General features: G+C 56.4%; 1 protein-coding gene across 6 annotated transcripts in view; it reads right to left on the reverse strand.

Annotated features, from left to right (window-relative positions):
- LOC141167198 (nucleotidyltransferase MB21D2-like) overlaps positions 1 to 24,726 on the reverse strand; it is a 54,260-nt gene that overhangs the window by 8,186 nt on the left and 21,348 nt on the right. For 4 of the 6 annotated variants that reach the window (XM_073654633.1, XM_073654635.1, XM_073654636.1 and 1 more), the window contains 3 exons: positions 22,685 to 22,916; positions 22,234 to 22,465; positions 5,839 to 6,070 (listed from right to left, as the gene is read on the reverse strand). In XM_073654633.1, the coding sequence (XP_073510734.1) occupies positions 5,839 to 6,010 (172 nt within the window). In that variant the 5' untranslated portion in view covers positions 6,011 to 6,070; positions 22,234 to 22,465; positions 22,685 to 22,916. Of the gene's footprint in view, positions 1 to 5,838; positions 6,071 to 8,416; positions 8,565 to 22,233; positions 22,466 to 22,684; positions 22,917 to 24,726 lie in introns of those variants that run through there. The other 2 variants (XM_073654634.1, XM_073654632.1) reach the window with 2 other exon arrangements.

Genomic DNA, 24,726 nt, shown 5'->3' on the forward strand with positions numbered 1-24,726 from the left:
GGCTTCTGGTGAGGATCACCAGCGCTTCGCAGTCCGCTGAGGCCGATGATAAGGCAGCTCGATGGTATAGCTCCCCACAGGTGGAGCTAGGTCTCAGGGCAGCGTATGGAGAGGGGGATGCAGGACAGGTGAGACCCAGCCGGGTGAGAGCAAGAACAGGGACAGACACAATAGTCACTTCAGTACCTTTTACTGATGGAAATTCAGGCACGTCCCGGAGCACTGTAGGGTGAAGGGTGTATGTCCGGATCCTCCCCAATGAGCGGGTGTAGGGCCTCCTGTTTCTTGCTTTTGCGTAGTAAGTCTCTGACCTGCCTGGAGCTAGGCCTAACTTTGTCTCTGTCCTGCGCTGGCTGACCTTGTGGTAGGGCCTTCTCTTGGAATACACACTCCTCAGCTTACGAAGCCTATGTGTTTCCTGGCTCGGTTATGTATCAGCACTTTAGCGATCCTGGGACTTGTAGTTCTCCAGGGATTCCGGTTATGCCTTACTGGGTCGTAGAGATCCCGGTAAGCTTCGGACCCGGTAAATGCTACGGGGTGAGCTAGTTAAGCTCCTCTGCCCCCTATGTACTAACTCTCCACTCGCCTTCGGCCCCGCTCGGGGTCCTCACTTGGCTACACACACTGCAGCCGGGACACTGCTCCTCTTTGCCGCTCTCAGAGCGTCGGCACACTCCTAACTCTCTATCCTGAGCTCTGTGAGTTCTAGTCTGGACTCACTCTACAGATTGTACTAAACTCTTTCAGCAGGAACTGCTAGGCTCTGGCTCGACTGCACTGAGTCCTTCTGTGTCTGAGCAGGAAACTGCTGAATCACTTTCTGGGCTGCCTGGCTCCACCTTCCCTTTATATATCCCTAACGGGCTCCCTCTGGTGGTCTGAGGTGGAAGGTGGAAGTGTGTGAATGCTTATGAGGGGGGCCTCTTGTGGAGGAATCCATCAATGCACACTTCTAGGATCTGTGATAGCAAGCGCAGCTGGGCGTCACAGAGGTAAATGCATTTCATGAATATGGGTCACAGATACAATCTGGAGATATTTTTGATAATACAGCTGACACCCAACGATTGAGGTAGGTAATCGGGTTATTAGGCCGGAGGCTTTCCTTACTGTATACTGGATGCTCTCCCACTGGGGTTAATGATCACGTCATTATATCACACCTTGTGACGACTACCAATCAATCAGGGCAAGAAACGTTGGAACTCGGCCATCTATTGGTAGTGCATCTGCGACCGAGTCATTTAGTCGCGCCCCTGTGATGGTAACTAATCAATTAGGGCAGAAGACGTTAGAGTCCGGGTTGTCCAGTAGCATTGCATCCAGCGTCCGTGTCATGTAGCTACGCCCAGTCACAGCTGGGACCCCCAGCCATAACATCCAATAGATGTATGAGATGTCTTAGCCATGGCATCCAATTGGCACTCATTGAGCCTTAGCATCACCTTCCAATGGAGACGTGATGAGGTTTCAGACTGGACAGGAAGGGCTATATAGCACACAAGGGACGATAAGGAGGTGAGATGGATACTCCTCTATATAAGGCGTCCATGGGGTCTTTACTGTCTTTGCTTCCTGAAGCTGCACTCTGCAGACTTCACGTCAAGGCTTTGCTGCCACTGCAGGGCATGGACATACCCTTAAGATGTGGATCTAATGGATCCCTTTCCTCAGTTTTTCAAAAGGTCTCATTATTGAGGCGGAAACGCGTTGGGAGGGCTATTTGTTGGGGGCGTACTCTACCTAAGAATAGGTTATACACTTAGGTATGAGGCATATGAGGCATGACAGGGGACATTGGGTCATCAGCTTGTCCCTCTGGCCATGCACCCCTGGTTTCATGTGTGACCTGGCTTCACTACAAGAATTGGGTGAGATCAAACATATTTATTGGCAGTGGAATCACAGCTCCTTATTATCATGTACGGGCGATTTCACTCTTTCCTGATCACTTTGTCTGTGTTGTGTTGGAGTTATTTGAGCAGATTCATAATCATTTAAAATTAAGTTTTAACTATTGATTCTATCTTCTATTGATAAGCTCCTGCTGATTGAGAGACATCACTTTAGCCTTTACTGGGAGCGGCTGAGATGACATGGACCGTCAATGGGAACAGCGGAGTGCACAAAGACTTGTACTGAGCGCAGCTAAGTATATGGGGACCGGTACAGGAAGACCAGGAGGGTCATTTACTGGGAGCAGTCAAGACCACAGAGACCTGTAGTGAGAAACCACTGGGAACAATCAAGCCTACAGGGAACTCCACTGGGAGACCATGGGGACTTCTACAAACACACCACAGTGGACTATACTGAGAGAAGCAAAGACTGTCGTGTCCTGCACTGGCAACAGCCAAGACCCCGAGGTTGTACCGAGAGCAGCTGAGACCTAATGTGGTCAAACAGAGAGAACCAAGACCACAGAGACCTGTAGTGAGAAACCACTGGGAACAGTCAAGCCTACAGGGAACTCCACTGGGAGACCATGGGGACTTCTACAAGCACACCACAGTGGACTATACTGAGAGAAGCCAAGACTGTCGTGTCCTGCATTGGCAACAGCCAAGACGCCGAGGTTGTACCGAGAGCAGCTGAGACCTAATGTGGGCAAACAGAGAGAACCAAGACCACAGATAATTATACTGCAGTAGCCTGTTCTGGGAACCTTGATAATGGGGACCTTTACTGGTAGCAACTGAGACCGAGGAAGCTGAAGTCATAGACAAACAGGTGCTACAGAAACTTGTACTAGGAAAACACGGAGACCTGTATTCAGAGCAGCGAAGATCACAGGGACCTTTACTGGTAGTAGCTGAGATCACAAGCACCTTTACTGAGAACATTCGAAACCATGGGGACCTGTAATAAGAGACCACCATTTACTTTTGCTGGGAGACTATGGAACAGCCAACATCACACTTTTATCATGACATGTGATTCAGTCGTCAAAGTTGAGTTCATGGGTACTTTCACTGAGAGTTTGTTTCCAGTGAAGGTCTCAGATATCAGCTGCTCCCAGAACAGGTTCCCATAATCTTGACTGCTCCAAGTAGAGAGCAGTGGGCATCTGAATCAGGAAACTCAGGCACCAAAAACGGAGCTGGAGGGGGAAGACCACCAGGAACAACTGAACCTTCTCTTGGACATCACAAGGACCTCTTAATAGTATACCACTGCGGCCTGTATTGGGAGCAACCAAGACTGAGAAGGCCTTCACTCGGAACAGCTGAGACCACAGAGTGTTATATTAAGAGAAGATGAGACCATAGAAACCAGAAGTAGGAGACTGACAGGAACAACAGAGACCAGAAGGAGTTGCACAGGGAGCAGTCAAGATCATAGAGAAAACCAAGACTTGTTGGAGAAAAGAGTGGGACCTGTATCAGTAATAGTCAAGATCACAGAGACCTGTACTGGGAGCAGCCAAAACCATGGTTTTGCAGCATAAGTCTACAGTCTTGATATTTCGGGAGTGGCAGAGAGGGCTGCAACCTTGAGCAAGAGCGGCAGAGAGGACAGGAACCTAAACTGGCACACTAAGTGAACCTTTATTAGGAGCAAATGAGACCCGGGGGGAAGCTGTAACGGAAGACCATGGCCAGGACCACAATCACCTGAATCAAGAGCAGCAGGCCTAAATGGACCAATACTGGAAGCATATGACAACACAGGTAGCATTGCCATGAGAAGCTAAAACCAACGGGACCTGAAGAAGGAAAGCCCCAAGAACAAAACAATGATATCTTCATTGTGAACTTCCAAGATCCTGAGGACCTTGACTGGAAGACCATGAAGACATGTACTGGTACACCAGAGTGTCCGGTACTGGGAACATCCAAGACTAGAAGGAATAGTATTGGGAGCCACAAAGACTACAAACACCTGTACTGGAAGCCGCTGAAACCACAGGTACCGAAAGTCAGAGACCAACAGGAAATTTGGAAACTAAGGCCACAGCCCCACTATCAGTATTTGGTCAGTATTTTTTCTCAGGAGTGGGAGCCAAAACCAGGTGAGGAACAATCAGAGAAAAACAATTCTGCATTTATCAACCACTCCTGGTTTTGGCTCCCACTCCTGAGAAAAAATACTGACCAAATACTGATGTGGCCTTATGCTGAGTGAAGCCAAGACCATAGGGACTGAAGAGATGTATATCTGTAATAGGGCTTGTTAACCTTATTACTGTTCATTTTTAACTCTTTTCGTATAGCTCGCTCAGCTTAGCGTGAACACCAGACTTTTACCAAGAGACCATGGAGACTCACAGCAAAACCACAAGTACTTTCAATGAGAACAGTCAAAACCACACAAATCTTTCCAGGGAGTAGCTGAGACCTAAGGGACCTTCACTCGAAACAGAGGTACCCAATACTGGAAGCCACCAAGGTCATAGGACCTGTACAGGGGGACTATAGGGACCTGTACCAGAAGAGACGACTGGGAACCGCTTAGGCCAAGGGGCCATCATTGAGAGCAACCAAGATCACTGCAACCTGTACGGCATACCACATGAACTTTTATTGGGAGAAGCCATGCCGAAATGGATCTTCGTTGGGAACTGCTGATATCAATGGAACTTTCATCGTTAGACCACAAGGACATGTACTGGCACACCACTGTGGCCTGTACTGGGAATAGCAGATACCTTCACTAGAAATAATGGAAACTATGAGACCCTATTGTGGGAAAAACAAAGTCTACAAGGACAACTTACTGGACTGACAATGTGAACCTTTCCTGTTTGAAGTCAACACCACAAGGACCTGTATTAAGAGCAGCTGAAACCATTTGGACCTTCATTGAGAGCAACCCAGACCATGGGGACATCTCTGAGAGAAGCTGAGAACCAATAATGAGAGCAGCCAAAACCACTGAGACTTGTAGACCTTTTCTGGGAGTATCGAAGCTCATGGTGAACTATACTAGGAATAGCCATGATCACAAGAACCACTACTCACAGTCACAAAGAACACAGGATGCTGCTACCAAAATCAAAGAGACTTGTAGTGGAAAACCAAATGGAACAACAGAGGCCACCAGGAATAAAACAACAACACGGGGTACAGCGACCTTCACTATAAACAGCCGAGACCATGGGTACCTGCACCAGGAGACCACGGTCAGCTGGGACAGGCAACAGATTATACAGTTATGTTCTGTGGTCCCTTGAGGGATCTACAGCAGGCAACGTGAGCTCACAGGTTGCCCACAGGTGCCGACAATCTCATCAGAAGCACTAAATGTCAAGCAGCTGCTGCTAAAGCAGTGAGGATTTTTGGTCAGATGAAAAGTAATTCTCAGCCCTCTAATAATCTTGTATGGCCCCCACTGGTATATACGGGGTGATAGTTTTGGGCTCCTCAATGCAGAATGTAGCAGAGCTGGGGAGGTTGCAGAGGACAGGGGTGGACAAACCATTGGTGAAACCACACGGGGCCCAAGAGTTCAGGGGCCACCTCCAAAGCTTCTGCCACAGACACTTTATGGGTATGTGTCTTCTGTCTGTGTCCTCCCCTGAATCTGGAGGTAGTACGACCCAAGGCTGGACACTCTGGGGCTGCAGCACAATAGGGGAATTCTAGGAAAGGCTTCTTTACAGTAACAGCAGTCAGACTACGAAATCCAGACCCCGAGAAAAAGAAACGGTGAAGACAACGATGAAGGATGATGAGAGTTATAGATGATCCAGGGTGGTTAATCACCCCCCACTTGACGCTCATTGCTACCCCTCAGCAGCACCCCCTAGAGGTCTCCTCACTGCCCTCAGGTGGGCATTGTGTTCAGTGTCTTCCATCCCTCCCAGGTGCCCCTGCAGCTCCTCCTGGCACCCACCTATGAGGGAGAAGATGAGCTCCTTGGCCTGGACACAGGTGTGGAGGACCTCCTTCCCCTGCAGAGCGATGCTCTCTCTCCTCTCCAGCTCCTCTAGAAGTTTATTCAGCTCCTCAATACGGGACCCCGAGCAGAAGTCCAGATCTGTCAGAGGCCGTGCGGGAGACGCCATCCCCGGAGTCCAGAGTCACCCTCAGTGTGGAAGGACAGACGAGTGCACTGGAGAAATGCTCTGCAGAGAGGTCAGAGGTGTAATAATCTGCAGAGTATCACTGTCAGGAGGTACAGGGACAGAGCAATGCTCTGCAGAGAGGTCAGCGGTGTAATAATCTGCAGAGTATCACTGTCAAGCGGTACAGGGACAGAGCAATGCTCTGCAGAGAGGTCAGCGGTGTAATAATCTGCAGAGTATCACTGTCAAGCGGTACAGGGACAGAGCAATGCTCTGCAGAGAGGTCAGCGGTGTAATAATCTGCAGAGTAGCACTGTCAGGGGGTACAGGGACAGAGCAATGCTCTGCAGAGAGGTCAGTGGTGTAATAATCTGAAGAGTATCACTGTCAGGAGGTACAAGGACAGAGCAATGCTCTTCAGGAAGTCAGGTGTAATAATCTGCAGAATATCAATGTCAGGAGGTACAGGGACAGAGTAATGCTCTGCAGAGAGGTCAGCGGTGTAATAATCTGCAGAGTATCACTGTCAGGAGGTACAGGGACAGAGCAATGCTCTGCAGAGAGAGGTCAGCGGTGTAATAATCTGCAGAGTAGCACTGTCAGGGGGTACAGGGACAGAGCAATGCTCTGCAGAGAGGTCAGTGGTGTAATAATCTGAAGAGTATCACTGTCAGGAGGTACAAGGACAGAGCAATGCTCTTCAGGAAGTCAGGTGTAATAATCTGCAGAATATCACTGTCAGGAGGTACAGGGACAGAGTAATGCTCTGCAGAGAGGTCAGAGGTGTAATAATCTGCAGAGTATCACTGTCAGGAGGTACAGGGACAGAGCAATGCTCTGCAGAGAGAGGTCAGAGGTGTAATAATCTGCAGAATATCACTGTCAGGAGGTACAGGGACAGAGCAATGCTCTTCAGGAAGTCAGGTGTAATAATCTGCAGAATATCACTGTCAGGAGGTACAGGGACAGAGCAATGCTCTTCAGGAAGTCAGGTGTAATAATCTGCAGAATATCACTGTCAGGGGGTACAAGGACAGAGCAATGCTCTTCAGGAAGTCAGGTGTAATAATCTGCAGAATATCACTGTCAGGAGGTACAGGGACAGAGTAATGCTCTGCAGAGAGGTCAGAGGTGTAATAATCTGCAGAGTATCACTGTCAGGAGGTACAGGGACAGAGCAATGCTCTGCAGAGAGAGGTCAGAGGTGTAATAATCTGCAGAGTAGCACTGTCAGGAGGTACAGGGACAGAGCAATGCTCTTCAGGAAGTCAGGTGTAATAATCTGCAGAATATCACTGTCAGGAGGTACAGGGACAGAGTAATGCTCTGCAGAGAGGTCAGAGGTGTAATAATCTGCAGAGTATCACTGTCAGGAGGTACAGGGACAGAGCAATGCTCTGCAGAGAGAGGTCAGAGGTGTAATAATCTGCAGAGTAGCACTGTCAGGAGGTACAGGGACAGAGCAATGCTCTGCAGAGAAGTCAGCAGTGTAATAATCTGAAGAGTATCACTGTCAGGAGGTACAGAGCAATGCTTTGCAGAGAGGTTAAATGTGTAATAATCTGCAGAGTCACTTCAGGAGGTGGAGGGGACAGAGCAACGCTCTGCATAAAAGTCAAAGGTGTAATTATCTGCAGAATATCACAGTCAGGAGGAGGGAACAGAGCAATGCTCTGCAGGAAGTCAGAAGTGTAATAATCTGCAGAATATCACTGTCAGGAGGAGGGAACAGAGCAATGCTCTGCAGATAGTCAGAAGTGTAATAAACTGCAGAATATCACTGTCAGGAGGTACAGAGACAGAACAATGCTCTGCAGGAAGTCAGAGGTGTAATAATCTGCAGAATATCACTGTCAGGAGGAGGGAACAGAGCAATGCTCTGCAGGAAGTCAGAGGTGTAATAATCTGCAGAGTATCACTGTCAAGCCGTACAGGGACAGAGCAATGCTCTGCAGAGAGGTCAGAGGTGTAATAATCTGCAGAGTATCACTGTCAAGCGGTACAGGGACAGAGCAATGCTCTGCAGAGAAGTCAGCGGTGTAATAATCTGAAGAGTATCACTGTCAGGAGGTACAGGGACAGAGCAATGCTCTGCAGGAAGTCAGGAGTAATAATCTGCAGAATATCACTGTCAGGAGGTACAGGGACAGAGCAATGCTCTGCAGAGAGGTCAGAGCAATGCTCTGCAGAGAGGTCAGAGCAATGCTCTGCAGGAAGTCAGGTGTAATAATCTGCAGTACATATTCCTGTGATTGAATGTCCAGAGTTCACATGAACACAAGAAAACAGTGAGAATTCTAGGTCAACCCCCCCTGATCTGCGCAGCGTAGACCCCACAGCAGGCAGCTGACATGCTGCACCCAAGGCCCACAACCTCACCCCCTCCAACTGCTGCGTCCCTCTTACCTCTCTGCAAACACCTCCGCCCCTCTCTCATACATCGGAGCAATCACTTCCTGGATATATGACAGCCGCCACCCTCACCTGAGCTGCTCAGCCCCTCCTCACCTGTACACACCTGAGCTGCTCAGCCCCTCCTCACCTGTGCACACCTGAGCTGACCAGCCCCTCCTCACCTGTACACACCTGAGCTGCCCAGCCCCTCCTCACCTGTGCACACCTGAGCTGCACATCCCCTCCTCACCTGTACACACCTGAGCTGCCCATCCCCTCCTCACCTGTGCACACCTGAGCTGCCCAGCCCCTCTCACCTGTGCACACCTGAGCTGCTCATCCCCTCCTCACCTGTGCACACCTGAGCTGACCAGCCCCTCCTCACCTGTACACACCTGAGCTGCCCAGCCCCTCCTCACCTGTGCACACCTGAGCTGCACATCCCCTCCTCACCTGTACACACCTAAGCTGCCCATCCCCTCCTCACCTGTGCACACCTGAGCTGCCCAGCCCCTCTCACCTGTGCACACCTGAGCTGCTCAGCCCCTCCTCACCTGTACACACCTTAGCTGCCCAGCCCCTCCTCACCTGTGCACACCTGAGCTGCCCAGCCCCTCCTCACCTGTACACACCTGAGCTGCCCAGCCCCTCCTCACCTGTGCACACCTGAGCTGCTCAGCCTCTGCTCACTGTGCACACCTGAGCTGCCCATCCCCTCCTCACCTGTACACACCTGAGCTGCCCATCCCATCCTCACCTGTACACACCTGAGCTGCCCGTCCCCTCCTCACCTGTGCACACCTGAGCTGCCCAGCCCCTCTTCACCTGTGCACACCCGAGCTGCTCAGCCCCTCCTCACCTGTGCACACCTGAGCTTCTCAGCCCCAGCCATAACTGTTACACCTGAGCTGCGCAGCCCCTCCTCACCTGTGCACACCTGAGCTGTTCAGCCGCCCTCACCTGTGCACACCTGAGCTGCTCAGCCGCTCCTCACCTGTGCACACCTGAGCTGCTCAGCCCCTCCTCACCTGTGCACACCTGAGCTGCTCAGCCCCTCCTCACCTGTACACACCTGAGCTGCTCAGCCCCTCCTCACCTGTGCACACCTGAGCTGCTCAGCCCCTCCTCACCTGTGCACACCCGAGCTGCTCAGCCCCTCCTCACCTGTACACACCTGAGCTGCTCAGCCCCAGCCATAACTGTCACACCTGAGCTGCTCAGCCCCTCCTCACCTGTGCACACCTGAGCTGCTCAGCCGCCCTCACCTGTGCACACCTGAGCTGCTCAGCCGCCCTCACCTGTGCACACCTGAGCTGCTCAGCCGCTCCTCACCTGTACACACCTGAGCTGCCCATCCCATCGTCACCTGTACACACCTGAGCTGCCCGTCCCCTCCTCACCTGTGCACACCTGAGCTGCTCAGCCCCAGCCATAACTGTCACACCTGAGCTGCTCAGCCCCTCCTCACCTGTGCACACCTGAGCTGCTCAGCCGCCCTCACCTGTGCACACCTGAGCTGCTCAGCCGCCCTCACCTGTGCACACCTGAGCTGCTCAGCCGCTCCTCACCTGTACACACCTGAGCTGCCCATCCCATCCTCACCTGTACACACCTGAGCTGCCCGTCCCCTCCTCACCTGTGCACACCCGAGCTGCTCAGCCCCTCCTCACCTGTGCACACCTGAGCTTCTCAGCCCCAGCCATAACTGTTACACCTGAGCTGCTCAGCCGCTCCTCACCTGTGCACACCTGAGCTGCTCAGCCCCTCCTCACCTGTGCACACCTGAGCTGCTCAGCCCCTCCTCACCTGTACACACCTGAGCTGCTCAGCCCCTCCTCACCTGTGCACACCTGAGCTGCTCAGCCCCTCCTCACCTGTGCACACCCGAGCTGCTCAGCCCCTCCTCAACTGTACACACCTGAGCTGCTCAGCCCCAGCCATAACTGTCACACCTGAGCTGCTCAGCCCCTCCTCACCTGTGCACACCTGAGCTGCCCAGCACCTCCTCACCTGTACACACCTGAGCTGCTCAGCCCCTCCTCACCTGTGCACACCCGAGCTGCCCAGCCCCTCCTCACCTGTACACACCTGAGCTGCTCAGCCCATCCTCACCAGTACACACCTGAGCTGCCCAGCCCCTCCTCAACTGTACACACCCGAGCTGCCGAGCCCCTCCTCACCTGTGCACACCTGAGCTGCTCAGCCCCTCCTCACCTGTGCACATCTGAGCTGCTCAGCCCCTCCTCACCTGTACACACCTGAGCTGCCCAGTCCCTCCTCACCTGTGCACACCTGAGCTGTTCAGCCCCAGCCATAACTGTGCACACCTGAGCTGCTCAGCCCCTCCTCACCTGTGCACACCCGAGCTGCTCAGCCCCTCCTCACATGTGCACACGCGAGCTGCTCAGCCCCTCCTCACCTGTACACACCTGAGCTGCTCAGCCCCAGCCATAACTGTCACACCTGAGCTGCTCAGCCCCTCCTCACCTGAGCACACCTGAGCTGCTCAGCCCCTCCTCACCTGTACACACCTGAGCTGCTCAGCCCCTCCTCACCTGTGCACACCTGAGCTGCTCAGCCCCTCCTCACCTGTGCACATCTGAGCTGCTCAGCCCCTCCTCACCTGTACACACCTGAGCTGCCCAGTCCCTCCTCACCTGTGCACACCTGAGCTGTTCAGCCCCAGCCATAACTGTGCACACCTGAGCTGCTCAGCCCCTCCTCACCTGTGCACACCCGAGCTGCTCAGCCCCTCCTCACACGTGCACACGCGAGCTGCTCAGCCCCTCCTCACCTGTACACACCTGAGCTGCTCAGCCCCAGCCATAACTGTCACACATGAGCTGCTCAGCCCCTCCTCACCTGTGCACACCTGAGCTGCTCAGCCCCTCCTCACCTGTGCACACCTGAGCTGCTCATCCCCTCCTCACCTGTGCACACCTGAGCTGCTCAGCCCCTCCTCACCTGTGCACACCTGAGCTGCCCAGCACCTCCTCACCTGTGCACACCCGAGCTGCCCAGCCCCTCCTCACCTGTGCACACCTGAGCTGCTCAGCCCATCCTCACCAGTACACACCTGAGCTGCCCAGCCCCTCCTCAACTGTACACACCCGAGCTGCCGAGCCCCTCCTCACCTGTGCACATCTGAGCTGCTCAGCCCCTCCTCACCTGTACACACCTGAGCTGCCCAGTCCCTCCTCACCTGTGCACACCTGAGCTGTTCAGCCCCAGCCATAACTGTGCACACCTGAGCTGCTCAGCCCCTCCTCACCTGTGCACACCCGAGCTGCTCAGCCCCTCCTCACATGTGCACACGCGAGCTGCTCAGCCCCTCCTCACCTGTACACACCTGAGCTGCTCAGCCCCAGCCATAACTGTCACACCTGAGCTGCTCAGCCCCTCCTCACCTGAGCACACCTGAGCTGCTCAGCCCCTCCTCACCTGTACACACCTGAGCTGCTCAGCCCCTCCTCACCTGTGCACACCTGAGCTGCTCAGCCCCCCTCATGTGTGCACACCCGAGCTGCTCAGCCCCTCCTCACCTGTGCACACCTGAGCTGCTCAGCCCCTCCTCAGCTGTACACACCTGAGCTGCTCAGCCCCAGCCATAACTGTCACACATGAGCTGCTCAGCCCCTCCTCACCTGTGCACACCTGAGCTGCTCAGCCCCTCCTCACCTGTGCACACCTGAGCTGCTCATCCCCTCCTCACCTGTGCACACCTGAGCTGCTCAGCCCCTCCTCACCTGTGCACACCTAAGCTGCTCAGCCCTTCCTCACCTGTGCACACCTGAGCTGCTCAGCCCCTCCTCACCTGTACACACGTGAGCTGCTCAGCACCTCCTCACCTGTACACACCTGAACTGCTCAGCCCCAGCCATAACTGTGCACACCTGAGCTGCTCAGCCCCTCCTCACCTGTACACACCTGAACTGCTCAGCCCCTCCTCACCTGTACACACCTGAGCTGCTCAGCCCCTCCTCACCTGTACACACCTGAACTGCTCAGCCCCTCCTCACCTGTACACACCTGAGCTGCCCAGCACCTCCTCACCTGTACACACCTGAGCTGCTCAGCCCCTCCTCACCTGTGCACACCCGAGCTGCCCAGCCCCTCCTCACCTGTACACACCTGAGCTGCTCAGCCCATCCTCACCAGTACAAACCTGAGCTGCCCAGCCCCTCCTCAACTGTACACACCCGAGCTGCCGAGCCCCTCCTCACCTGTGCACACCTGAGCTGCCCATCCCCTCCTCACCTGTGCACACCTGAGCTGCCCAGCCCCTCCTCACCTGTGCACACCTGAGCTGCTCAGCCCCTCCTCACCTGTACACACCTTAGCTGCCCAGCCCCTCCTCACCTGTGCACACCTGAGCTGCCCAGCCCCTCCTCACCTGTACACACCTGAGCTGCCCAGCCCCTCCTCACCTGTGCACACCTGAGCTGCTCAGCCTCTGCTCACTGTGCACACCTGAGCTGCCCATCCCCTCCTCACCTGTACACACCTGAGCTGCCCATCCCATCCTCACCTGTACACACCTGAGCTGCCCGTCCCCTCCTCACCTGTGCACACCTGAGCTGCCCAGCCCCTCTTCACCTGTGCACACCCGAGCTGCTCAGCCCCTCCTCACCTGTGCACACCTGAGCTTCTCAGCCCCAGCCATAACTGTTACACCTGAGCTGCGCAGCACCTCCTCACCTGTGCACACCTGAGCTGTTCAGCCGCCCTCACCTGTGCACACCTGAGCTGCTCAGCCGCTCCTCACCTGTGCACACCTGAGCTGCTCAGCCCCTCCTCACCTGTGCACACCTGAGCTGCTCAGCCCCTCCTCACCTGTACACACCTGAGCTGCTCAGCCCCTCCTCACCTGTGCACACCTGAGCTGCTCAGCCCCTCCTCACCTGTGCACACCCGAGCTGCTCAGCCCCTCCTCACCTGTACACACCTGAGCTGCTCAGCCCCAGCCATAACTGTCACACCTGAGCTGCTCAGCCCCTCCTCACCTGTGCACACCTGAGCTGCTCAGCCGCCCTCACCTGTGCACACCTGAGCTGCTCAGCCGCCCTCACCTGTGCACACCTGAGCTGCTCCTCACCTGTACACACCTGAGCTGCCCATCCCATCCTCACCTGTACACACCTGAGCTGCCCGTCCCCTCCTCACCTGTGCACACCTGAGCTGCCCAGCCCCTCTTCACCTGTGCACACCCGAGCTGCTCAGCCCCTCCTCACCTGTGCACACCTGAGCTTCTCAGCCCCAGCCATAACTGTTACACCTGAGCTGCTCAGCCGCTCCTCACCTGTGCACACCTGAGCTGCTCAGCCCCTCCTCACCTGTGCACACCTGAGCTGCTCAGCCCCTCCTCACCTGTACACACCTGAGCTGCTCAGCCCCTCCTCACCTGTGCACACCTGAGCTGCTCAGCCCCTCCTCACCTGTGCACACCCGAGCTGCTCAGCCCCTCCTCAACTGTACACACCTGAGCTGCTCAGCCCCAGCCATAACTGTCACACCTGAGCTGCTCAGCCCCTCCTCACCTGTGCACACCTGAGCTGCCCAGCACCTCCTCACCTGTACACACCTGAGCTGCTCAGCCCCTCCTCACCTGTGCACACCCGAGCTGCCCAGCCCCTCCTCACCTGTACACACCTGAGCTGCTCAGCCCATCCTCACCAGTACACACCTGAGCTGCCCAGCCCCTCCTCAACTGTACACACCCGAGCTGCCGAGCCCCTCCTCACCTGTGCACACCTGAGCTGCTCAGCCCCTCCTCACCTGTGCACATCTGAGCTGCTCAGCCCCTCCTCACCTGTACACACCTGAGCTGCCCAGTCCCTCCTCACCTGTGCACACCTGAGCTGTTCAGCCCCAGCCATAACTGTGCACACCTGAGCTGCTCAGCCCCTCCTCACCTGTGCACACCCGAGCTGCTCAGCCCCTCCTCACATGTTCACACGCGAGCTGCTCAGCCCCTCCTCACCTGTACACACCTGAGCTGCTCAGCCCCAGCCATAACTGTCACACCTGAGCTGCTCAGCCCCTCCTCACCTGAGCACACCTGAGCTGCTCAGCCCCTCCTCACCTGTACACACCTGAGCTGCTCAGCCCCTCCTCACCTGTGCACACCTGAGCTGCTCAGCCCCTCCTCACCTGTGCACACCCGAGCTGCTCAGCCCCTCCTCAGCTGTGCACACCTGAGCTGCTCAGCCCCTCCTCAGCTGTACACACCTGAGCTGCTCAGCCCCAGCCATAACTGTCACACATGAGCTGCTCAGCCCCTCCTCACCTGTGCACACCTGAGCTGCTCAGCCCCTCCTCACCTGTGCACACCTGAGCTGCTCATCCCCTCCTCACCTGTGCACACCTGAGCTGCTCAGCCCCTCCTCACCTGTGCACACCTGAGCTGCCCAGCACCTCCTCACCTGTACACACCTGAGCTGCTCAGCCCCTCCTCACCTGTGCACACCCGAGCTGCCCAGCCCCTCCTCACCTGTACACACCTGAGCTGCTCAGCCCATCCTCACCAGTACACACCTGAGCTGCCCAGCCCCTCCTCAACTGTACACACCCGAGCTGCCGAGCCCCTCCTCACCTGTGCACATCTGAGCTGCTCAGCCCCTCCTCACCTGTACACACCTGAGCTGCCCAGTCCCTCCTCACCTGTGCACACCTGAGCTGTTCAGCCCCAGCCATAACTGTGCACACCTGAGCTGCTCAGCCCCTCCTCACCTGTGCACACCCGAGCTGCTCAGCCCCTCCTCACATGTGCACACGCGAGCTGCTCAGCCCCTCCTCACCTGTACACACCTGAGCTGCTCAGCCCCAGCCATAACTGTCACACCTGAGCTGCTCAGCCCCTCCTCACCTGAGCACACCTGAGCTGCTCAGCCCCTCCTCACCTGTACACACCTGAGCTGCTCAGCCCCTCCTCACCTGTGCACACCTGAGCTGCTCAGCCCCCCTCACCTGTGCACACCCGAGCTGCTCAGCCCCTCCTCACCTGTGCACACCTGAGCTGCTCAGCCCCTCCTTAGCTGTACACACCTGAGCTGCTCAGCCCCAGCCATAACTGTCACACATGAGCTGCTCAGCCCCTCCTCACCTGTGCACACCTGAGCTGCTCAGCCCCTCCTCACCTGTGCACACCTGAGCTGCTCATCCCCTCCTCACCTGTGCACACCTGAGCTGCTCAGCCCCTCCTCACCTGTGCACACCTAAGCTGCTCAGCCCTTCCTCACCTGTGCACACCTGAACTGCTCAGCCCCTCCTCACCTGTACACACGTGAGCTGCTCAGCACCTCCTCACCTGTACACACCTGAACTGCTCAGCCCCAGCCATAACTGTGCACACCTGAGCTGCTCAGCCCCTCCTCACTTGTACACACCTGAACTGCTCAGCCCCTCCTCACCTGTACACACCTGAGCTGCTCAGCCCCTCCTCACCTGTACACACCTGAACTGCTCAGCCCCTCCTCACCTGTGCACACGCGAGCTGCACAGCCCCTCCTCACCTGTACACACCTGAGCTGCTCAGCCCCAGCCATAACTGTCACACTTGAGCTGCTCAGCCCCTCCTCACCTGTGCACACCTGAGCTGCCCAGCCCCTCCTCACCTGTGCACACCTGAGCTGCTCATCCCCTCCTCACCTGTGCACACCTGAGCTGCTCAGCCCCTCCTCACCTGTACACACCTGACCTGCCCAGCCCCTTCTCACCTGTGCACACCTGAACTGCTCATCCCCTCCTCACCTGTACACACCTGAGCTGCCCAGCCCCTCCTCACCTGTGCACACCTGAACTGCTCAGCCCCTCCTCACCTCTGCACACCTGAGCTTCTCAGCCCCTCCTCACCTGTACACACCTGAGCTGCCCAGCCCCTCCTCACTGTGCACACCTGAATTGCTCAGCCCCTCCTCACCTGTACACACCTGAGCTGCTCAGCCCCTCATCACCTGTACACACCTGAGCTGCTCAGTCCATCCTCACCTGTGCACACCTGAGCTGCTCAACTCCTCCTCACCTGTACACACCTGAGCTGCTCAGCCCCTCCTCACCTGTGCACACCTGAGCTGCTCAGCCACTCCTCACCTGTGCACACCTGAGCTGCTCAGCCCCTCCTCACCTGTGCACACCTGAGCTGCTCAGCCCCTCCTCAACTGTACACACCTGAGCTGCTCAGCCCCTCCTCACCTGTGCACACCTGAGCTGCTCAGCTCCTCCTCAACTGTACACACCTGAACTGCCCAGCCCCTCCTCACCTGTGTATACCTGAGCTACTCAGCCCCTCCTTACCTGTACACACCTGAGCTGCCCATCCCCTCCTCACCTGTGCACACCTGAGCTGCCCAGCCCCTCCTCACCTGTGCACACCCAAGCTGCTCAGCCCCTCCTCACCTGTGCACACCTAAGCTGCCCAGCCCCTCCTCACCTGTGCACACCTGAGCTGCTCAGCCCCTCCTCACCTGTGCACACCTGAGCTGCTCAGCCCCAGCCATAACTGTCACACCTGAGCTGCTCAGCCCCTCCTCACCTGTGCACACCTGAGCTGCTCAGCTGCCCTCACCTGTGCACACCTGAGCTGCTCAGCCCCTCCTCACCTGTACACACCTGAGCTGCTCAGCCCCTCCTCACCTGTACACACCTGAGCTGCTCAGCCCCACCCATAACTGTCACACATGAGCTGCTCAGCCCCTCCTCACCTGTGCACACCTGAGCTGCTCAGCCCCTCCTCACCTGTGCACACCTGAGCTGCTCAGCCCCTCCTCACCTGTGCACACCTGAGCTGCTCAGCCCCTCACCTGTGCACACCTGAGCTGCTCAGCCCCTCCTCACCTGTACACACCTGAGCTGCCAAGCCCCTCCTCACCTGTACACACCTGAGCTGCTCAGCCCCTCTTTACCTGAGCTGCTCAGCCCCTCCTCACCTTTGCACACCTGAGCTGCTCAGCCCCTCCTCACCTGTACACACCTGAGCTGTTCAGCCCCTCCTCACCTGTACACACCTGAGATGCTCAGCCCCTCCTCACCTGTGCTGCCCAGGACCTCCTCACCTGTACACACCTGAGCTGCTCAGCCCCTCCTCACCTGTACACACCTAAGCTGTTCAGCCCCTCCTCACCTGTACACACCTGAGCTGCTCAGACCCTCCTCACCTGTACACACCTGAGCTGCCCAGCACCTCTTCACCTGTACACGCCTGAGCTGCTCAGCACCTCCTCACCTGTACTCACCTGAGCTGCTCAGCCCCTCCTCACCTGTTCACACCTGAGCTGTTCAGCCCCTCCTCACCTGTGCACACCCGAGCTGCCCAGCCCCTCCTCACCTGTACACACCTGAGCTGCTCGGCCCATCCTCACCAGTACACACCTGAGCTGCCAAGCCCCTCCTCAACTGTACACACGCGAGCTGCCGAGCCCCTCCTCACGTGTGCACACCTGAGCTGCTCAGCCCCTCCTCACCTGTGCACATCTGAGCTGCTCATCCCCTCCTCACCTGTACACACCTGAGCTGCCCATTCACTCCTCACCTGTGCACAACTGAGCTGTTCAGCCCCAGCCATAACTGTGCACACCTGAGCTGCTCAGCCCCTCCTCACCTGTGCACACCTGAGCTGCTCAGCCCCTCCTCACCTGTGCACACGTGAGCTGCACAGCCCCTCCTCACCTGTACACACCTGAGCTGCTCAGCCCCAGCCATAACTGTCACACTTGAGCTGCTCAGCCCCTCCTCACCTGTGCACACCTTAGCTGCCCAGCCCCTCCTTACCTGTGCACACCTGAGCTGCTCATCCCCTCCTCACCTGTGCACACCTGAGCTGCTCAGCCCCTCCTCACCTGTGCACACCTGAGCTGCTCAGCCACTCCTCACCTGTGCACACCTGAGCTGCTCAGCCCCTCCTCACCTGTGCACACCTGAGCTGCTCAGCCCCTCCTCAACTGTACACACCTGAGCTGCTCAGCCCCTCCTCACCTGTGCACACCTGAGCTGCTCAGCTCCTCCTCAACTGTACACACCTGAACTGCCCAGCCCCTCCTCACCTGTGTATACCTGAGCTACTCAGCCCCTCCTCACCTGTACACACCTGAGTTGCCCATCCCCTCCTCACCTGTGCACACCTGAGCTGCCCAGCCCCTCCTCACCTGTGCACACCCAAGCTGCTCAGCCCCTCCTCACCTGTGCACACCTGAGCTGCCCAGCCCCTCCTCACCTATGCACACCTGAGCTGCTCAGCCCCTCGTCACCTGTGCACACCTGAGCTGCTCAGCCCCTCCTCACCTGTACACACCTGAGCTGCCCAGCCCCTCCTCACTGTGCACACCTGAATTGCTCAGCCCCTCCTCACCTGTACACACCAGAGCTGCTCAGCCCTTCATAACCTATACACACCTGAGCTGCTCAGCCCATCCTCAGCCCCAGTCATACCTGTACACAGCTGAGCTGCTCAACCCCACCTCACCTGTGCACACCTGAGCTGCTTATCCCCTCCTCACCTGTGCACACCTGAGCTGCTCATCCCCTCCTCACCTGTGCACACCTGAGCTGCGCAGCCCCTTCTCACCTGTACACACCTGAGCTGCCCAACCCCTCCTCACCTGTGCACACCTGAACTGCTCAGCCCCTCCTCACCTGTACACACCTGAGCTGCCCAGCCCCTCCTCACCTGTGCACACCTGAACTGCTCAGCCCCTCCTCACCTGTGCACACCTGAGCTTCTCAGCCCCTCCTCACCTGTACACACCTGAGCTGCCTAGCCCCTCCTCACTGTGCACACCTGAATTGCTCAGCCCCTCCTCACCTGTACACACCTGAGCTGCCCAGCCCCTCCTCACCTTTGCACATCTGAACTGCTCAGCCCCTCCTCACCTGTGCACACCTGAACTGCTCAACCCCTCCTCACCTGTACACACCTGAGCTGCTCAGTCCCTCCTCACCTGTGCACACCTGAACTGCTCAGCCCGTCCTCACCTGTCCACACCTGAGCTGCCCAGCCCCTCCTCATTGTGCACACCTGAATTGCTCAGCCCCTCCTCACCTGTACACACGTGAGCTGCTCAGTCTATCCTCACCTGTGCACACCTGAGCTGCTCAACTCCTCCTCACCTGTACACACCTGGGCTGCTCAGCCCCTCCTCACCTGTGCACACCTGAGCTTCTCAGCCACTCCTCACCTGTGCACACCTGAGCTGCTCAACTCCTCCTCACCTGTACACACCTGGGCTGCTCAGCCCCTCCTCACCTGTGCACACCTGAGCTGCTCAGCCACTCCTCACCTGTGCACACCTGAGCTGCTCAGCCCCTCCTCACCTGTGCACACCTGAGCTGCTCAGCCCCTCCTCACCTGTACACACCTGAGCTGCTCAGCCCCTCCTCACTGTGCACACCTGAATTGCTCAGCCCCTCCTCACCTGTACACACCAGAGCTGCTCAGCCCTTCATAACCTGTACACACCTGAGCTGCTCAGCCCATCCTCAGCCCCAGTCATACCTGTACACACCTGAGCTGCTCAACCCCACTTCACCTGTGCACACCTGAGCTGCTTATCCCCTCCTCACCTGTGCACACCTGAGCTGACCAGCCCCTCCTCACCTGTGCACACCTGAGCTGCTCATCCCCTCCTCACCTGTGCACACCTGAGCTGCGCAGCCCCTTCTCACCTGTACACACCTGAGCTGCCCAACCCCTCCTCACCTGTGCACACCTGAACTGCTCAGCCCCTCCTCACCTGTACACACCTGAGCTGCCCAGCCCCTCCTCACCTGTGCACACCTGAACTGCTCAGCCCCGCCTCACCTGTGCACAACTGAGCTTCTCAGCCCCTCCTCACCTGTACACACCTGAGCTGCCTAGCTCCTCCTCACTGTGCACACCTGAATTGCTCAGCCCCTCCTCACCTGTACACACCTGAGCTGCCCAGCCCCTCCTCACCTGTGCACATCTGAACTGCTCAGCCCCTCCTCACCTGTGCACACCTGAACTGCTCAACCCCTCCTCACCTGTACACACCTGAGCTGCTCAGTCCCTCCTCACCTGTGCACACCTGAACTGCTCAGCCCGTCCTCACCTGTCCACACCTGAGCTGCCCAGCCCCTCCTCATTGTGCACACCTGAATTGCTCAGCCCCTCCTCACCTGTACACACGTGAGCTGCTCAGTCTATCCTCACCTGTGCACACCTGAGCTGCTCAACTCCTCCTCACCTGTACACACCTGGGCTGCTCAGCCCCTCCTCACCTGTGCACACCTGAGCTGCTCAGCCACTCCTCACCTGTGCACACCTGAGCTGCTCAACTCCTCCTCACCTGTACACACCTGGGCTGCTCAGCCCCTCCTCACCTGTGCACACCTGGGCTGCTCAGCCACTCCTCACCTGTGCACACCTGAGCTGCTCAGCCCCTCCTCACCTGTGCACACCTGAGCTGCTCAGCCCCTCCTCACCTGTACACACCTGAGCTGCTCAGCCCCTCCTCACCTGTACACACCTGAGCTGCTCAGCCCATCCTCACCTGTGCACACCTGAGCTGCTCAGCCCCTCCTCACCTGTACACACCTGAGCTGCTCTGCCCCTCCTCACCTGTGCACACCTGAGCTGCTCAGCTCCTCCTCACCTGTACACACCTGAATTGCCCAGTCCCTCCTCACCTGTGTACACCTGAGCTACTCAGCCCCTCCTCACCTGTACACACCTGAGCTGCTCAGCCCCTCCTCACCTGTGCAAACCTGAGCTGCTCAGCCCCTCCTCACCTGTGCACACTTGAGCTGCTCAGCCCCTCCTCACCTGTACACACCTGAGCTGCCCAGCCCCTCCTCACCTGTGCACACCTGAGCTGCTCAGCCCCTCCTCACCTGTGCACACCCGAGCTGCTCAGCCCCTCATCACCTGTGCACACCCGAGCTGCTCAGCCCCTCCTCACCTGTACACACCTGAGCTGCTCAGCACCAGCCATAACTGTCACACCTGAGCCGCTCAGCCCCTCCTCACCTGTGCACACCTGAGCTGCTCAGCCCCTCCTCACCTGTGCACACTTGAGCTGTTCATCCCCTCCTCACCTGTGCACACCTGAGCTGCTCATCCCCTCCTCACCTGTGCACACCTAAGCTGCTCAGACCTTCCACACCTGTGCACACCTGAGCTGCTCAGCCCCTCCTCACCTGTACACACGTGAGCTGCTCAGCACCTCCTCACCTGTACACACCTGAACTGCTCAGCGCCAGCCATAACTGTGCACACCTGAGCTGCTCAGCCCCTCCTCACCTGTACACACCTGAACTGCTCAGCCCCTCCTCACCTGTACACACCTGAGCTGCTCAGCCCCTCCTCACCTGTGCACACCTGAGCTGCTCAGCCCCTCCTCACCTGTACACACCTGAGCTGCCCAGCCCCTTCTCACCTGTACACACCTGAACTGCTCATCCCCTCCTCACCTGTACACACCTGAGCTGCCCAGCCCCTCCTCACCTGTGCACACCTGAACTGCTCAGCCCCTCCTCACCTGTGCACACCTGAGCTTCTCAGCCCCTCCTCACCTGTACACACCTGAGCTGCCCAGCCCCTCCTCACTGTGCACACCTGAATTGCTCAGCCCCTCCTCACCTGTACACACCTGAGCTGCTCAGCCCCTCATCACCTGTACACACCTGAGCTGCTCAGTCCATCCTCACCTGTGAACACCTGAGCTGCTCAGCACCTCCTCACCTGTACACACCTGAGCTGCTCAGCCCCTCCTCACCTGTACACACCTGAGCTGCTCAGCCCCTCCTCACCTGTTCACACCTGAGCTGCTCAGCCCCTCCTCACCTGTGCACACCCGAGCTGCCCAGCCCCTCCTCACCTGTACACACCTGAGCTGCTCGGCCCATCCTCACCATTGGTGAAACCACACGGGGCCCAAGAGTTCAGGGGCCACCTCCAAAGCTTCTGCCACAGACACTTTATGGGTATGTGTCTTCTGTCTGTGTCCTCCCCTGAATCTGGAGGTAGTACGACCCAAGGCTGGACACTCTGGGGCTGCAGCACAATAGGGGAATTCTAGGAAAGGCTTCTTTACAGTAACAGCAGTCAGACTACGAAATCCAGACCCCGAGAAAAAGAAACGGTGAAGACAACGATGAAGGATGATGAGAGTTATAGATGATCCAGGGTGGTTAATCACCCCCCACTTGACGCTCATTGCTACCCCTCAGCAGCACCCCCTAGAGGTCTCCTCACTGCCCTCAGGTGGGCATTGTGTTCAGTGTCTTCCATCCCTCCCAGGTGCCCCTGCAGCTCCTCCTGGCACCCACCTATGAGGGAGAAGATGAGCTCCTTGGCCTGGACACAGGTGTGGAGGACCTCCTTCCCCTGCAGAGCGATGCTCTCTCTCCTCTCCAGCTCCTCTAGAAGTTTATTCAGCTCCTCAATACGGGACCCCGAGCAGAAGTCCAGATCTGTCAGAGGCCGTGCGGGAGACGCCATCCCCGGAGTCCAGAGTCACCCTCAGTGTGGAAGGACAGACGAGTGCACTGGAGAAATGCTCTGCAGAGAGGTCAGAGGTGTAATAATCTGCAGAGTATCACTGTCAGGAGGTACAGGGACAGAGCAATGCTCTGCAGAGAGGTCAGCGGTGTAATAATCTGCAGAGTATCACTGTCAAGCGGTACAGGGACAGAGCAATGCTCTGCAGAGAGGTCAGCGGTGTAATAATCTGCAGAGTATCACTGTCAAGCGGTACAGGGACAGAGCAATGCTCTGCAGAGAGGTCAGCGGTGTAATAATCTGCAGAGTAGCACTGTCAGGGGGTACAGGGACAGAGCAATGCTCTGCAGAGAGGTCAGTGGTGTAATAATCTGAAGAGTATCACTGTCAGGAGGTACAAGGACAGAGCAATGCTCTTCAGGAAGTCAGGTGTAATAATCTGCAGAATATCAATGTCAGGAGGTACAGGGACAGAGTAATGCTCTGCAGAGAGGTCAGCGGTGTAATAATCTGCAGAGTATCACTGTCAGGAGGTACAGGGACAGAGCAATGTTCTGCAGAGAGAGGTCAGCGGTGTAATAATCTGCAGAGTAGCACTGTCAGGGGGTACAGGGACAGAGCAATGCTCTGCAGAGAGGTCAGTGGTGTAATAATCTGAAGAGTATCACTGTCAGGAGGTACAAGGACAGAGCAATGCTCTTCAGGAAGTCAGGTGTAATAATCTGCAGAATATCACTGTCAGGAGGTACAGGGACAGAGTAATGCTCTGCAGAGAGGTCAGAGGTGTAATAATCTGCAGAGTATCACTGTCAGGAGGTACAGGGACAGAGCAATGCTCTGCAGAGAGAGGTCAGAGGTGTAATAATCTGCAGAATATCACTGTCAGGAGGTACAGGGACAGAGCAATGCTCTTCAGGAAGTCAGGTGTAATAATCTGCAGAATATCACTGTCAGGAGGTACAGGGACAGAGCAATGCTCTTCAGGAAGTCAGGTGTAATAATCTGCAGAATATCACTGTCAGGGGGTACAAGGACAGAGCAATGCTCTTCAGGAAGTCAGGTGTAATAATCTGCAGAATATCACTGTCAGGAGGTACAGGGACAGAGTAATGCTCTGCAGAGAGGTCAGAGGTGTAATAATCTGCAGAGTATCACTGTCAGGAGGTACAGGGACAGAGCAATGCTCTGCAGAGAGAGGTCAGAGGTGTAATAATCTGCAGAGTAGCACTGTCAGGAGGTACAGGGACAGAGCAATGCTCTTCAGGAAGTCAGGTGTAATAATCTGCAGAATATCACTGTCAGGAGGTACAGGGACAGAGTAATGCTCTGCAGAGAGGTCAGAGGTGTAATAATCTGCAGAGTATCACTGTCAGGAGGTACAGGGACAGAGCAATGCTCTGCAGAGAGAGGTCAGAGGTGTAATAATCTGCAGAGTAGCACTGTCAGGAGGTACAGGGACAGAGCAATGCTCTGCAGAGAAGTCAGCAGTGTAATAATCTGAAGAGTATCACTGTCAGGAGGTACAGAGCAATGCTTTGCAGAGAGGTTAAATGTGTAATAATCTGCAGAGTCACTTCAGGAGGTGGAGGGGACAGAGCAACGCTCTGCATAAAAGTCAAAGGTGTAATTATCTGCAGAATATCACAGTCAGGAGGAGGGAACAGAGCAATGCTCTGCAGATAGTCAGAAGTGTAATAAACTGCAGAATATCACTGTCAGGAGGTACAGAGACAGAACAATGCTCTGCAGGAAGTCAGAGGTGTAATAATCTGCAGAATATCACTGTCAGGAGGAGGGAACAGAGCAATGCTCTGCAGGAAGTCAGAGGTGTAATAATCTGCAGAGTATCACTGTCAAGCCGTACAGGGAC

Source organism: Phyllobates terribilis, unplaced genomic scaffold (assembly GCF_046119375.1).
Source record: "Phyllobates terribilis strain yellow unplaced genomic scaffold, ASM4611937v1 Scaffold_11__3_contigs__length_659146591, whole genome shotgun sequence".
Classification (NCBI taxonomy): Eukaryota; Metazoa; Chordata; class Amphibia; order Anura; family Dendrobatidae; genus Phyllobates; species Phyllobates terribilis.